This window comes from Oryza brachyantha, chromosome 1, assembly GCF_000231095.2.
Source record: "Oryza brachyantha chromosome 1, ObraRS2, whole genome shotgun sequence".
Classification (NCBI taxonomy): domain Eukaryota; kingdom Viridiplantae; phylum Streptophyta; class Magnoliopsida; order Poales; family Poaceae; genus Oryza; species Oryza brachyantha.
The window spans coordinates 9,134,926-9,146,488 of NC_023163.2; the positions used below are offsets into that span (position 1 = coordinate 9,134,926).

The window sequence follows — 11,563 nt, forward strand, 5'->3', positions numbered from 1 at the left end:
GTCCGTCTTATTTGATTTTTTATAATTAATAATATTATTAGATGATAAAATATAAATAATATTTTATATATGACTGTTTTTCAAGAAAATATAAAATTTTTAAATAAGACCATCAGTAAAATGTTAGGCACAGAAATCCATGTCCACTTAAATTGCGATAGATTGGGACGGAGGGCAGTAACTAAACAGACAATTCAAAGCAGGGCTGAAGTTACCCGTCCGTAGTAGCAGCAGGCAGAGCATAAATCCTTTACCAACTCCGCCACACAAGCCGGAATTGAAAGCATCCGATCCGGATCCAAACCAACCTGTTTACCCGGCCACGCCCGCGCCGCTGCTGCCTTCTTCCTCCCTTTCACTACATTCATCCACCCATCCACCCATCTTTCTTTCTTCTCGACGGCCGTGCCACCGCCACCGGTACCGTACCAGAGCCAAGCTCCCCTCCGGCTATCCCAGCTGCATCTATACAAACCTTCTCCTGCCTCCTCCTCCTCTTTCTTCTTCTTCCACCTCTGGACAGCGCGAGCTAGCTATTCTCTCCGTGGGCCGACATACCGATGGAAGTGGAATACCACGAGGTGAGCCGTCGCCGAGCGGAATCGCGCATGCATGCGTTTGCGTCTGCTCTATCGGTTTCAGTCTTCTTCTTCTTCTTCTTCTTCTATATGTGTGCGTGCTAACCGGCATTCCGGCCGCCATGGATGGGAGCAGGAGTACGTGCGGAGCTCGGGAGGGGTGCAGCTCTTCACCTGCGGCTGGCTTCCCGCCAAAACCTCGCCCAAGGCCCTCGTCTTCCTCTGCCACGGTACGATCAGACTCCCTCCCTGTCTTGCAGCATGCATTCACCAAAAGAACCAACCGAGACGAACTTTGCCTTGTTTTTTCTTTGTGCAGTTTTGCATGAATGCGTATGAACTCTTCTCTGTTTGCAAGTCGGGTTATTCTCATCTGATGATGTTCTTGCCTCTTTTTTTCCCTTCTTTCCTGTGTTCTTCAGGCTATGCGATGGAGTGCAGCGGCTACATGAGAGGTATGAACTGACAGACACTTGTCTACTCGATCTCTCTCTCTCTCTCTCTTCAATTTGCGAGTTCAGCATTTGCTTACCTCAGACTGTTTCTTTTCTGTCACTCCATTTCTTCTGCTGGCACCTGCCAAAAAAATAAGGAGAGAAATTAGGGGTGTTTAGATGGCAAAAATATTATATCGGACATTTGACCGGGTGTTGGAAGGTCTTTTTGGAAAAAATTTAACTATTTATCACTTTTACATGGTGAGTGGCAATAGATTTGTCACTCCTCCCTCACTATAGCCTCACTATAGCTGTGAGAGAGATTAAAAGGATATGGCAAATAGTGGCAAAAAGTTAAAAGTCCCTATTTTCAGACATAAATAAAAAAATAAATTTCATAGCTCGCCTGGAAACCGCGAGATGAATCCTTTGAGCCTAATTATGCCGCCGTTAGCATATATTGGTTATTGTAGCACTTATGGCTAATCATGGACTAATTAGTCTCAAAAAATTCATCTCATAATTTCTTACATAACTGTGTAATTAGTTTTTTGATTTATCTGTATTTAATGTTTTATTTAGATGTTCAAATATTCGATGTAATGTTTTTTGAGAAAAATAACTAAACAAGACCTTAGTGGCAGGGTTCACGAGTTGATGTGCTGTGCTATGCGTAGATAGCACAGGTTTGGCTCTAGATGCGTTGATGGGTTCACATGCATGTACTAGCCCCTCTTCAGGCTGCGTGGTGTTTAGATTGAGAAAATTTTTGGGAGAAATGTTACGTTAAATATTTGATCGGATGTTGGAAGGGATTTTTGGACACGAATGAGAAAACGAATTTCACAGCTAGCTACGAATCTTTTGAGCCTAATTAATCCGTCATTAGCACATGTTGGTACTGTAGCACTTATGACTAATCATAGACTAATTAGACTCAAAATATTCGTCTCAAGATTTCTTCCATAACTGTGCAATTAGTTTTTTGGTTCATCTATGTTTAATGTTTATTTAGGTGTCTAAAAATTCGATACGATATTTTTGAAAAAAAAATTTAGGAACTACACCAGGCCTAAAGATAATGTCTCGATAGTACGTAGTGCTACTAATTTGATTACCAGTACTGTCACATGTTAGATACGAGAAATTGTATGGTACTCGGTAAAGTAGAGTTACTCCTCCCGTTCAAATAATTTTATTTTTTCATCCATTCCACGTATACCAATAATAAAATACTAAAATACTCTTCACTTTATCAAATCTAAACGTATTTATTCTTTACTTTATCTACTTCTAATTTATTTATTTCCTACTTTTATAAACTTCAATGTAATAATAACTTAAAAATAAACTTATTTTTAGAAGAAGATATAAAGAAGATAGAGCAAAAATGATCTTATTTTAGGATTGAGGTGTACCAAAGTTTTAGTATAAATTTTAGTACCCTGGTGTACATAATACCCAGAGGTATCAACAAAAAAAATTATAGTACCTCAAAGTACCAAATTAAGATGGTAAAAAGCTCAATTAGATATACATATCGTAGATCAATCCAAAAATATATATTGGCACTTCCTACATCCTGAAATAATCATCTTTCTACTAGTTTATAAGATACTCCTGCTGTCCTACATAGTACTGCCTCTGTTCAGAAAATGCCATTTTACCATCCCAGAGATGTCTCACAAAAGTTGTCGTTTTAGCTAATGTACAGAAAAGTGGAACCATCTAGGTGTACTATCATTCGTTATTAATACTCCCTCCGTTTCCTGTCACGTGGCTTTTAGGCTTTCCTTGATTTATCCATTTATAAGTGCATATTATATATATATATATATAGATTTATTAATTTCCATATATCATGTAAATATAATCAATGCTAGAAAGTTTTATATTATAAATTAGATATGAAACGGAAGGAATAGCCTGAAATGAATGAACACTCCTTCGTCAATTTACTACTAACGCCCTCCCAAAAAGACTATTTTTGGTTTTTACGTACAACGTTTGACCATCTATCTTATTTGTTTTAAAAAATTAGTCATATGTAAAGTACTATTTATATTTTATTATCTAATAATAATAAAAATATTAATCATTATTTTTTTAAAATAAGATAAAAAGTCAAATATTATATCTAACAACTAAAAATAAGTTTATTTTGGGACCAAGGAGGTGCACCGGCAGAGTTTAGTTGCGCCAATTTCCTATGCATTGGATTGATGGGGGGACTTGATCGTTTGCAGTTAGAGCAAATTTGCCTAGACATCCACAAAACGTCATGCCTTGTGGGACAGAGCGAATATGCAATAGCATTTACTGCGCTGTAAATGCTTGAATTTCATATGGATGTACATACAGTTTGCTCAAACTTAACGCTCTCTCTTCTGCATGAGCTAAAAGTTCACTTCAGATAACCTCTTTTCCCGTTGTCCCCATTGCGATGTAACACTAGTTCAGCATACTCTTATCATCAACCTAGGAGTTCCTAGGAATAACAGAAGTAAATTTGCAATTTGCAAAAGCATGGTGAAGCATTGCACGAATGACGCAGCCGCTGTTACCTGAAAGCGGAGGCGAGACAGACAGACAGTGCAGTGGTAGCATCTGCCTGCTGGCTCCGATTTACCGACGCATTTAAAAGCCGTCCTGGGTAGTTCGATCTCGATCGACTCAAATTCAATTCAAGGCAGGCACCTCCCCGAAATTAAATCAACTGCTCCCACAACCATTCATTCACGCACTGACCATTCGATCGAACTGCCTCATGTCTCCTCTTCTTCTTGCATATGCTGTCACCGGTGGTAACCCTGTTTCAGCATCTGCTGCTTCATTGACCTCCATAGTTCATCAACTGTTGGTTCTAGTGTTGTTTAATTAGCTCGATCATCTAGTCAAATGTATCTGATCTGCCACCTGTTGTAGTACTGCGCGCGAAGAACCCAGCAGCAAGGGGTGTGGTGTGATGCATTCTTGCTGCGAAAGGCATCTCTCACCTACATTGCCACCACTGTCAGCATATTTTTCCGGTTTTTGGACTCGTTTGGAATGGGAGACTTTCATGAAGAAAAAAAAAAAGAACCATTGGATTTAAACAAATTTCAATGAAAATTCTAAAAACAAAATATGGTTCAAAGCAACCCTTAGGTTTAATTAGCCTTTCCTGGCATTTGGTTGTTGCTGGTCGATGAGCTACATATTGGTAGCCACCACAACTAATGCTGCTATTATTGAAGTAGGATTACTAATAATACAAAGTACTACCACTTGATGCACCCTTGAGCCAGGTTTCAAGCATAAACCTGCATATATCCATGCAGTACTTAGTACATGTTTCTGACGGTCCCTTTCAAGCATCTTCTGATGGCCATAGTTAATTGTCAACAACAATGCAATAATAAGTCAGGACTTTCATCTGTCCATCCATCAATTTCCATGATTTCCATCCACATAGATGAGATTGTTGTTAGAAGCAGATGAGAGAAAAATTAAGAGAGGTGGTAGTACAGGTGAGCTGCCGGCCGCCCTGCTCCGATCATTAAGCACCAACCACACAGCTGCCATGGCATTGATCACACGCGATTAACGCACCCCCGGCGCTTAATTACTTGCGTGAGCATTATTGTTGCTATTGTTGTTGTTTTTAGTTTAGCTGAAGTGGCGATGGCGATGCGTAGAAGTATATACCGATATACGTTTTCATCACTCGCCTTATAGGGCGACTGGTAGGGTTAATAATTTTGGAATGGAATTCCCAAAGTTTTGGGTTTGCCGGTGTTCGACCGCCTTTTTTAAATTTAGCAAATCTTGTGCAATTTAATTTTGAAAAAATATGTTCAAAATCTCCAATTGCTTTTCCAAAATTTCTGAAGTTTCGGTCACCCCGATATAATCATCTATTCCCAAACAACAAAACCATACCACGAGACTAACAACTACTGCACAATCACTAAGGAATATCCTATCCTTTTGGTCGAAAATATTGAATTCTTAGACTTGACAAAAAAAATTATCAATTTTCGATTCTGACAAAACCATCTGAAAAAAACTGTTCTCGAAATGTTCTCGTTCTGCAGTATTAAAAATTGAAATTTAATCAGGAAGTGGGTTCCACAGGAGGCCAGGAGTTGGGGTAAGCTTGGGTGGTTGCAACGCTAGCTGCTGCTTTGCTTCGTGGCTGATAGATAATCCGTGCTCGTTGGCAAGAGTTGCTTTCTTCCCAAAGGCAACCGAAAAAACTGTTGATGAGCAGTGGCGCAAGTGCGTACGTACTACCTGCAATGGCTGTGTACAAGTCCTTTGAGCCTCCATTAAAATTCCATGTACTTGAGCCTCCATTAAAATTCCTTAATGGAGTAGAGGTTGCAGATGGATCGATCTGTTGGACTTTGCATGCATGCATTGCAGAAGCACACGCAGGCAAGCTAGGCCACAGGCTAAGCATGAAGTACTTACGTACTGTCACTGTAGCAGCAGCAGTGCTGGGTTTCGTTCAATACCGGGCTTGACGAATTCCTTTCTCGAGAATCTTGGCTGTAGTACAGCAGTGGAGTAGGAGCAATTTGTGTAGTGCCAGTTTTACAGTGTTTACACTCCCAGCTGCATGCATGCTGTACCCTGAGGTTACCTTGGGTTGTGTCCTGTGTAGAATGAGGCTGCGTTCGGTGGGAGGGGGCAGATAAGTTAACTTATAAACCACGGAAAATATAGTAATAGATTAGTACATGATTAATTAATTATTAATTATTTTAAAAATATAAAATAGATTAATATGATTTTTTAAAACAACCTTTCTATAAAATTTTTTGTAAAAAGTATATCGTTTAGCAGTTCGGGAATCGTGCGCGTGAAAACGAGGGAGCTAAGTTATCTTAACTGGGGTGACGAACGCGGCCTCAATTAATTACTGACTCAGTTCTAAAGAAACAATTTCTGACGAGTTTGGATATAAGCTGTCTATAAATTCGCAGCCAGGAATTGGTTTAGTTGATCGATCAATGGTTTTCTCCTGCGGTTACTGATATCTATGTGCTAATCGATGTTTTAGAAACTCTGTAGAACTTGACTGCTCCATAAAATATATATGGATTTGAATAATTCCTTTCTTATGAGAATTGGGTTTTTGGATTTTTTTTCGAAGAGTAATAATTTGTTTGGATGGATGGATGACGCAGAGTGCGGATTGCGGCTGGCGGTGGCGGGGTATGGGGTGTTCGGCATGGACTACGAGGGGCACGGCAAGTCCATGGGTGCCCGCTGCTACATCCACAGCTTCAGCCGCCTCGTCGACGATTGCCACCGCTTCTTCAAGTCCATCTGCGGTAAATTTTTAACCTTCCTGTATTTAGCCTTTGCTTTATTGTTATGTTTGTTTCACCTATAAGGTTTTTTTAATTTCTAAATTTGTATGGATAATAATAAATCCAAACATATTAATTTATAGTAAATATAGATAAGATCAAAATATTTTTGAGTCCTGTGTCAGCTCCATGTAATGGCAATACAGGCGATGACCAAAACCCTAGCAGCCGCCGTCCTTCCGCCTCCTCTACCCACCTCGCTGTTGCCCGAGCGGCTACCGGCAAAGTCGAGTGGCTGCAACGACGGCGGTGGCGGGGCTCTCTCCCCGTCCCAGGCTCCCCAGATGGGAAACTGGGGCGACCAGAGGAGGGTGCAGCAGCGGTGACGAGGACTAGATGGGCGCAACGCCAGAAGGGCACGATGACGACGGCACAGATGTGACCTTTAACCTCCCACTTCAACAAATCTAGCCCACCGAATCTAGAGGCAGCGTGGGGGAGGGTAGAAGTCATGCCAGCGGCGGGCGGCGGTGGCACCCGGGGTGTTCCCTATCCGCAGCTGCAGGCACAGGGAGTGTAGATTCAGCGCTTGGGTGACAACAAGTGAGGCGTGCAGTGGCGACAGCGTGCGGGGCGATGTGGCGGAGGTGGCCAAGAGATGGATGGAGGTGGCTGTCATCAGGTAGCCGGTGAGATGGCCTACATTCACGGCAATGAACCGTGGGAAGGGAGCGAGACGTGGAGGAGATCTGTGGGAAGTTGTGACGCCAATGAGACTCAACGACTACTTCCCCTAGGGCCCAGCGGCATCCCCTCCCCCCCGACTCCCGGTGGCTTCGCCTCTAAGGGGGCATCTCCCCCAGGACCCGACACCTTCCCCTGGGGCTAAGTGTCTTCTTTCCCCGGGGAACCGACTCTGTTTGGCAAATCGGAGTGTTGCTGTCATTGTACCCTTTTAAGGAAGCAATGACGACGAGCCGCCGGTTCCGCTAGCAGCCCATTATGTCATCCTTCAAGCGTTTGAGGTGAGGCCCCTATTGTTTTGGCTCTGCTCCTGCTCTTGGTGGGTGACCTACTATCTTCGTTGCTTTTGCTAGGTGGAGTCGGAGCTACTTTGTTGTTTGCGATGAAGCTAGTCAACGATAACGCTTTGCAGTCTCTTGCTAGGGATGTTGGGCCTCTCTAAGTATAGGTTTGGTGCTTGGTATTGGTTTTGTTTGTGTTGAAGCAACCATTGGTAAAAAGGATGCATGCGATAAGTAGTCGGAGCTACTATGTCGTGAGGCAACAGGCTTGGTAATGGTGACAGAGTTCAGCGTTTTCAAATCCATGGTGTCGCCCTTACGACAACGTATGACTTTTGTTATGCTTTCTCTTTTTTGCCTTAGTTGGCAGTGGAGAGCGGTGTGTTGTACGCTAGGAGGAGTCCCGGCCTCGATTTTTTTTCATGTTTTCTATAACCTGCCTTGAGTTTTTTTTTCTTCTTAATAAAATATACCTCCCATTGGGGCTTTAAAAAATCAAAATATTTTTTTGATTTAGAGCGAAGCAAGCACTGCTCATTCCGTCCAAAAAGAACAGCTTTTGAGAAACTGAATTATTTTTGTGACAGCGGCGGTACCTCGTAATGTAATAAATGCAGCTAATATTTAGCTAATGAATCTACAGTACACTACCAAGCTCATCATATTTTGTGTAGCGGTCAGTACTAAGTTGCTCTACCTACCATTTTGTGTGGGTGCCATATTAGTGATGGCATAAATAATTCAGGCAGGCACTTTACTCTAGATTAACCCTTTTGTCGTTGGCTCGATAAAGCTAAATACATGAATGCTGCTACATCCGTTTTATAAGGCAATATGTTTGATTTTTTTATAACGTTTGATTATTTGTCTTATTTAAAAAATTAGTACAAATATAAAAAATGATAAGTCATGCTTAAAGTTTTTTTTATAATAAAGTACGTCACAAGAAAAATAAATGATATTTCTATAATTTTTTGAATAAAACAAGTAATCAAATATTGAAAGTAAAAAAAACAAATATCTTATCTTATAAAACGGAGAGACTGATGGAGTAGCTTGCCCCTGTAATGATGAAGTGGGCCGGGGGGTTTGGGCACGCATTGAATCCATCCATCGGTTCAGTTCATCCGTCGCCTATTCAATCAATATGGAGGCCGGCCGGCATCGAGGCACCGCCGGTAGCTAGCTCGTGCGTGCGTCGGTGCGTGTGTGTGCGCCAACACTGCCAAGCTAGCTACCTCGATCGAGCATTGATCATCATAGATCTTGATCGGTGATAATGCTACCGGCCGTAGGGTCGCTGTTCGATCGGCAATCACTACTACTACTCGGAAATCACTAGTGCTAGTGCCTGCCTTGTCGCTCAGATGGCAACACCCATGTGTCTGTGTGTGTGTTGTGTGTTCCGTTGGTCCGGACCAGCAGAGTGTGCCTTGGTTTCGAGGAATTTTCAAGAGAAAATTGAAGTGTGAAAATCTGAAGAGGCACGTATAGTTTTAGCTTTTAACGGTCCACGGGAGTCGGGAGCAGGTGCGGCAGATCCTGTCCTGGGCCAGCCCAGGCCCCAGTATGGTTTGGGCCCGTGTTCAACCTAGATCAGGATCCTCACGTGATTTTGTCACTTATATGCAGGGTTCATGAAACTGTTGGTTACTGTGCGGTAAGCGGGGTTACTGTTGGTGTGTGGTAGCAGTAACATGTGATTTTATTTAGATAAAATTTGTCTAAATTCAAAAATATTTTGGTTTATCTAGTGGCTTCCACTTCAAACCATGCGGTAATTGGGGTAAACCGTGCTTTTATCGTGATGAAACCACGGCAAAACTTACCTCGGTTCAACTAGTGTTAGCTTTCGACTAAAACTGTGTAACACGGTTTATCGCGAGGGTCCAAAAATTTGAATTTAAATGTTTGACATATGAATTTGTGGTGTTTTGGTGGGACGGCGGTTTCAGCTCCACGGACGATTTTGCAAACCCTGCTTACATGTGGACACATAGTGCCGAAAGCATTGTAATTATGAAGGTAGAGAATGCCAATCCGATTAACTTAGCATAGTGATGAAAATCTATGCAGATTGATGAGGCCTTCGCCTTAGTCTAGGGTCAGCTCAAATTTCTCAAGCTTAGATACACCTCTTATATCATGAGCAATGCTGAGTCCCTGATGATAAACCATAGCTTTAAGCCTAGTTGCAAAAGAAAAATGCTATTTTCTCCGTATTTTAATAGATGATGTTGTTGACTTTTTAACCTACTCTTGGTCATTTGTTCTATTTAAAAAATTATGTAATTATTATTTATTTTATATGATTGGATTTATTACTAAATGTATTTTAATTATAACTTACATTTTTTGCATATTTTTTCGAAACTTTTAAATAAGACGAATGATCAAACGTGTATCAATGACGTAATACGTACATATATTAAAATATGGAGGAACTAGTATATAGCAATTACTAGCATATTTGTAGCAGCATTAAGATTGAGAAATACGGTACCTCTTGTAGACGGTGAAAAGGAAAGAATTATTTTTGCCTGCATGCCTGACTGACTGGTGGTTGCATTGCCATTTGCAGACCTGGAGGAGTACAGGAGCAAGAGCCGGTTCCTGTACGGCGAGTCCATGGGCGGCGCGGTGGCGCTGTTGCTGCACATGAAGGACCCAACCTTCTGGGACGGCGCCATCCTCGTCGCGCCAATGTGCAAGGTATGTCGCCGGCCATCCACAGAGCAGGACTGCAGAAAGAAGTTCTGAATATTTCCAGAGCCCTGAAGAGTGGATGGTCTGATGAAAAGACTGAAACAAAACTGGTGTCTGATTCAGATATCGGAGAAGGTGAAGCCGCACCCGCTGGTGATCACGCTCCTGACGCAGGTGGAAGATGTCATCCCAAGGTGGAAGATCGTGCCCACCAAGGACGTCATCGACGCCGCCTTCAAGGACCCCGTCAAGCGCGAGAAGGTCAGTGCACAGTTTCTTCTACTCTCTTCTGAATTCTGTGAAATGTCAGGTCTGCAGCATTGCACAGTTTAGTACCAGGGTTTTCTTTTCTTGTTTCTGTTTATAAGTCAAAATTTAATTTTTAATATTTAATTTAAAGTTATTTTTATTTAAAAATTAGTTTTCGTTTACAAATATATCGTTCGTTTTTTTTCTTTTGAAAAGCCAAAAGATAGCCCCGTAGTATTTTAGTATCTTGTGAACTCCGCTAGTCTCAAAATCTGGGCTTCAGTTTGGGCTAGCAAATCCCACATAATGATCGAGTTCATCGTGATTTCTGAACATTTGAAATGTAGACTGAAATGTCGTTGATAATAAACTGAACATTTCTGCCATGCCAAATCAACAGATCAGGAAAAACAAGCTCATCTACCAGGACAAACCGAGGCTCAAAACGGCGCTAGAGATGCTCAGGACCAGCATGTACGTAGAGGACAGCTTGTCTCAGGTACATGTACATCCCATGCACCAATTAGTTGTGACATCTTGAGGATGACACGACACTAAAGTTCAGTTGAGTTTGATCTTTGGCAATGTTCTTTTTTTTTTCTTCTCTATCAGGTGAAGCTGCCGTTCTTCGTGCTGCACGGCGACGCCGACACGGTGACGGACCCGGAGGTGAGCCGCGCGCTGTACAAGCGCGCCGCCAGCTCCGACAAGGCCATCAAGCTCTACCGGGGGATGTGGCACGGCCTCACCGCCGGCGAGCCCGACGACAACGTCGACTCCATCTTCGCCGACGTCGTCGCCTGGCTCAACGAGCGCAGCCGCACCTGGACGGTGGAGGACCGCCTGATGAAGATGATGTCATCGCCGGACAGGTTCATCCGGGGCGCCGCCGCCAGAGACGGCAGCGCAAGGCCGGCGAACAGGCATGGCGGCGGCGCTGGCCCTCAGCGGCGGCGCGGCGGCTGCCTCTGCGGGCTCGCCGGCCGTACCCATCACCACTCGGAAATGTAGCCTGCAATGTAAAGATAGAAGCTTCCAGCCTAGAATGATCAATAAGTGGCAGTGTGCATGACTGCATGTATTATAGTAAGTGTCAAGAGTCAAGGCTTATGCCTACTTGCCATGTAATAAAATGTATGACAAACCATTCCTTTCCCTCCAATGCAGTTCACATTTGCTCAAAATATATATATATATATATATATATATATATATATATATATATATTTGCCTTGTGTAAGCAAGTAGAATGCTCATGCTGCAGCATA

At 42.5% G+C, this 11,563-nt stretch overlaps 1 protein-coding gene across 1 annotated transcript; it reads left to right on the forward strand.

The window, feature by feature from the left end:
- The first annotated feature begins 297 nt into the window (after nt 1-297).
- On the forward strand, nt 298-11,468 carry LOC102700579 (caffeoylshikimate esterase-like). The gene is made up of 8 exons (XM_015832908.2): nt 298-581; nt 715-808; nt 1,001-1,033; nt 6,190-6,336; nt 9,922-10,052; nt 10,170-10,307; nt 10,696-10,794; nt 10,908-11,468. Exons 1-8 carry the CDS (start codon nt 561-563, stop codon nt 11,304-11,306), a joined length of 1,062 nt encoding a protein of 353 aa, XP_015688394.2. The 5' UTR covers nt 298-560; the 3' UTR covers nt 11,307-11,468.
- Nucleotides 11,469-11,563: the final 95 nt, after the last annotated feature.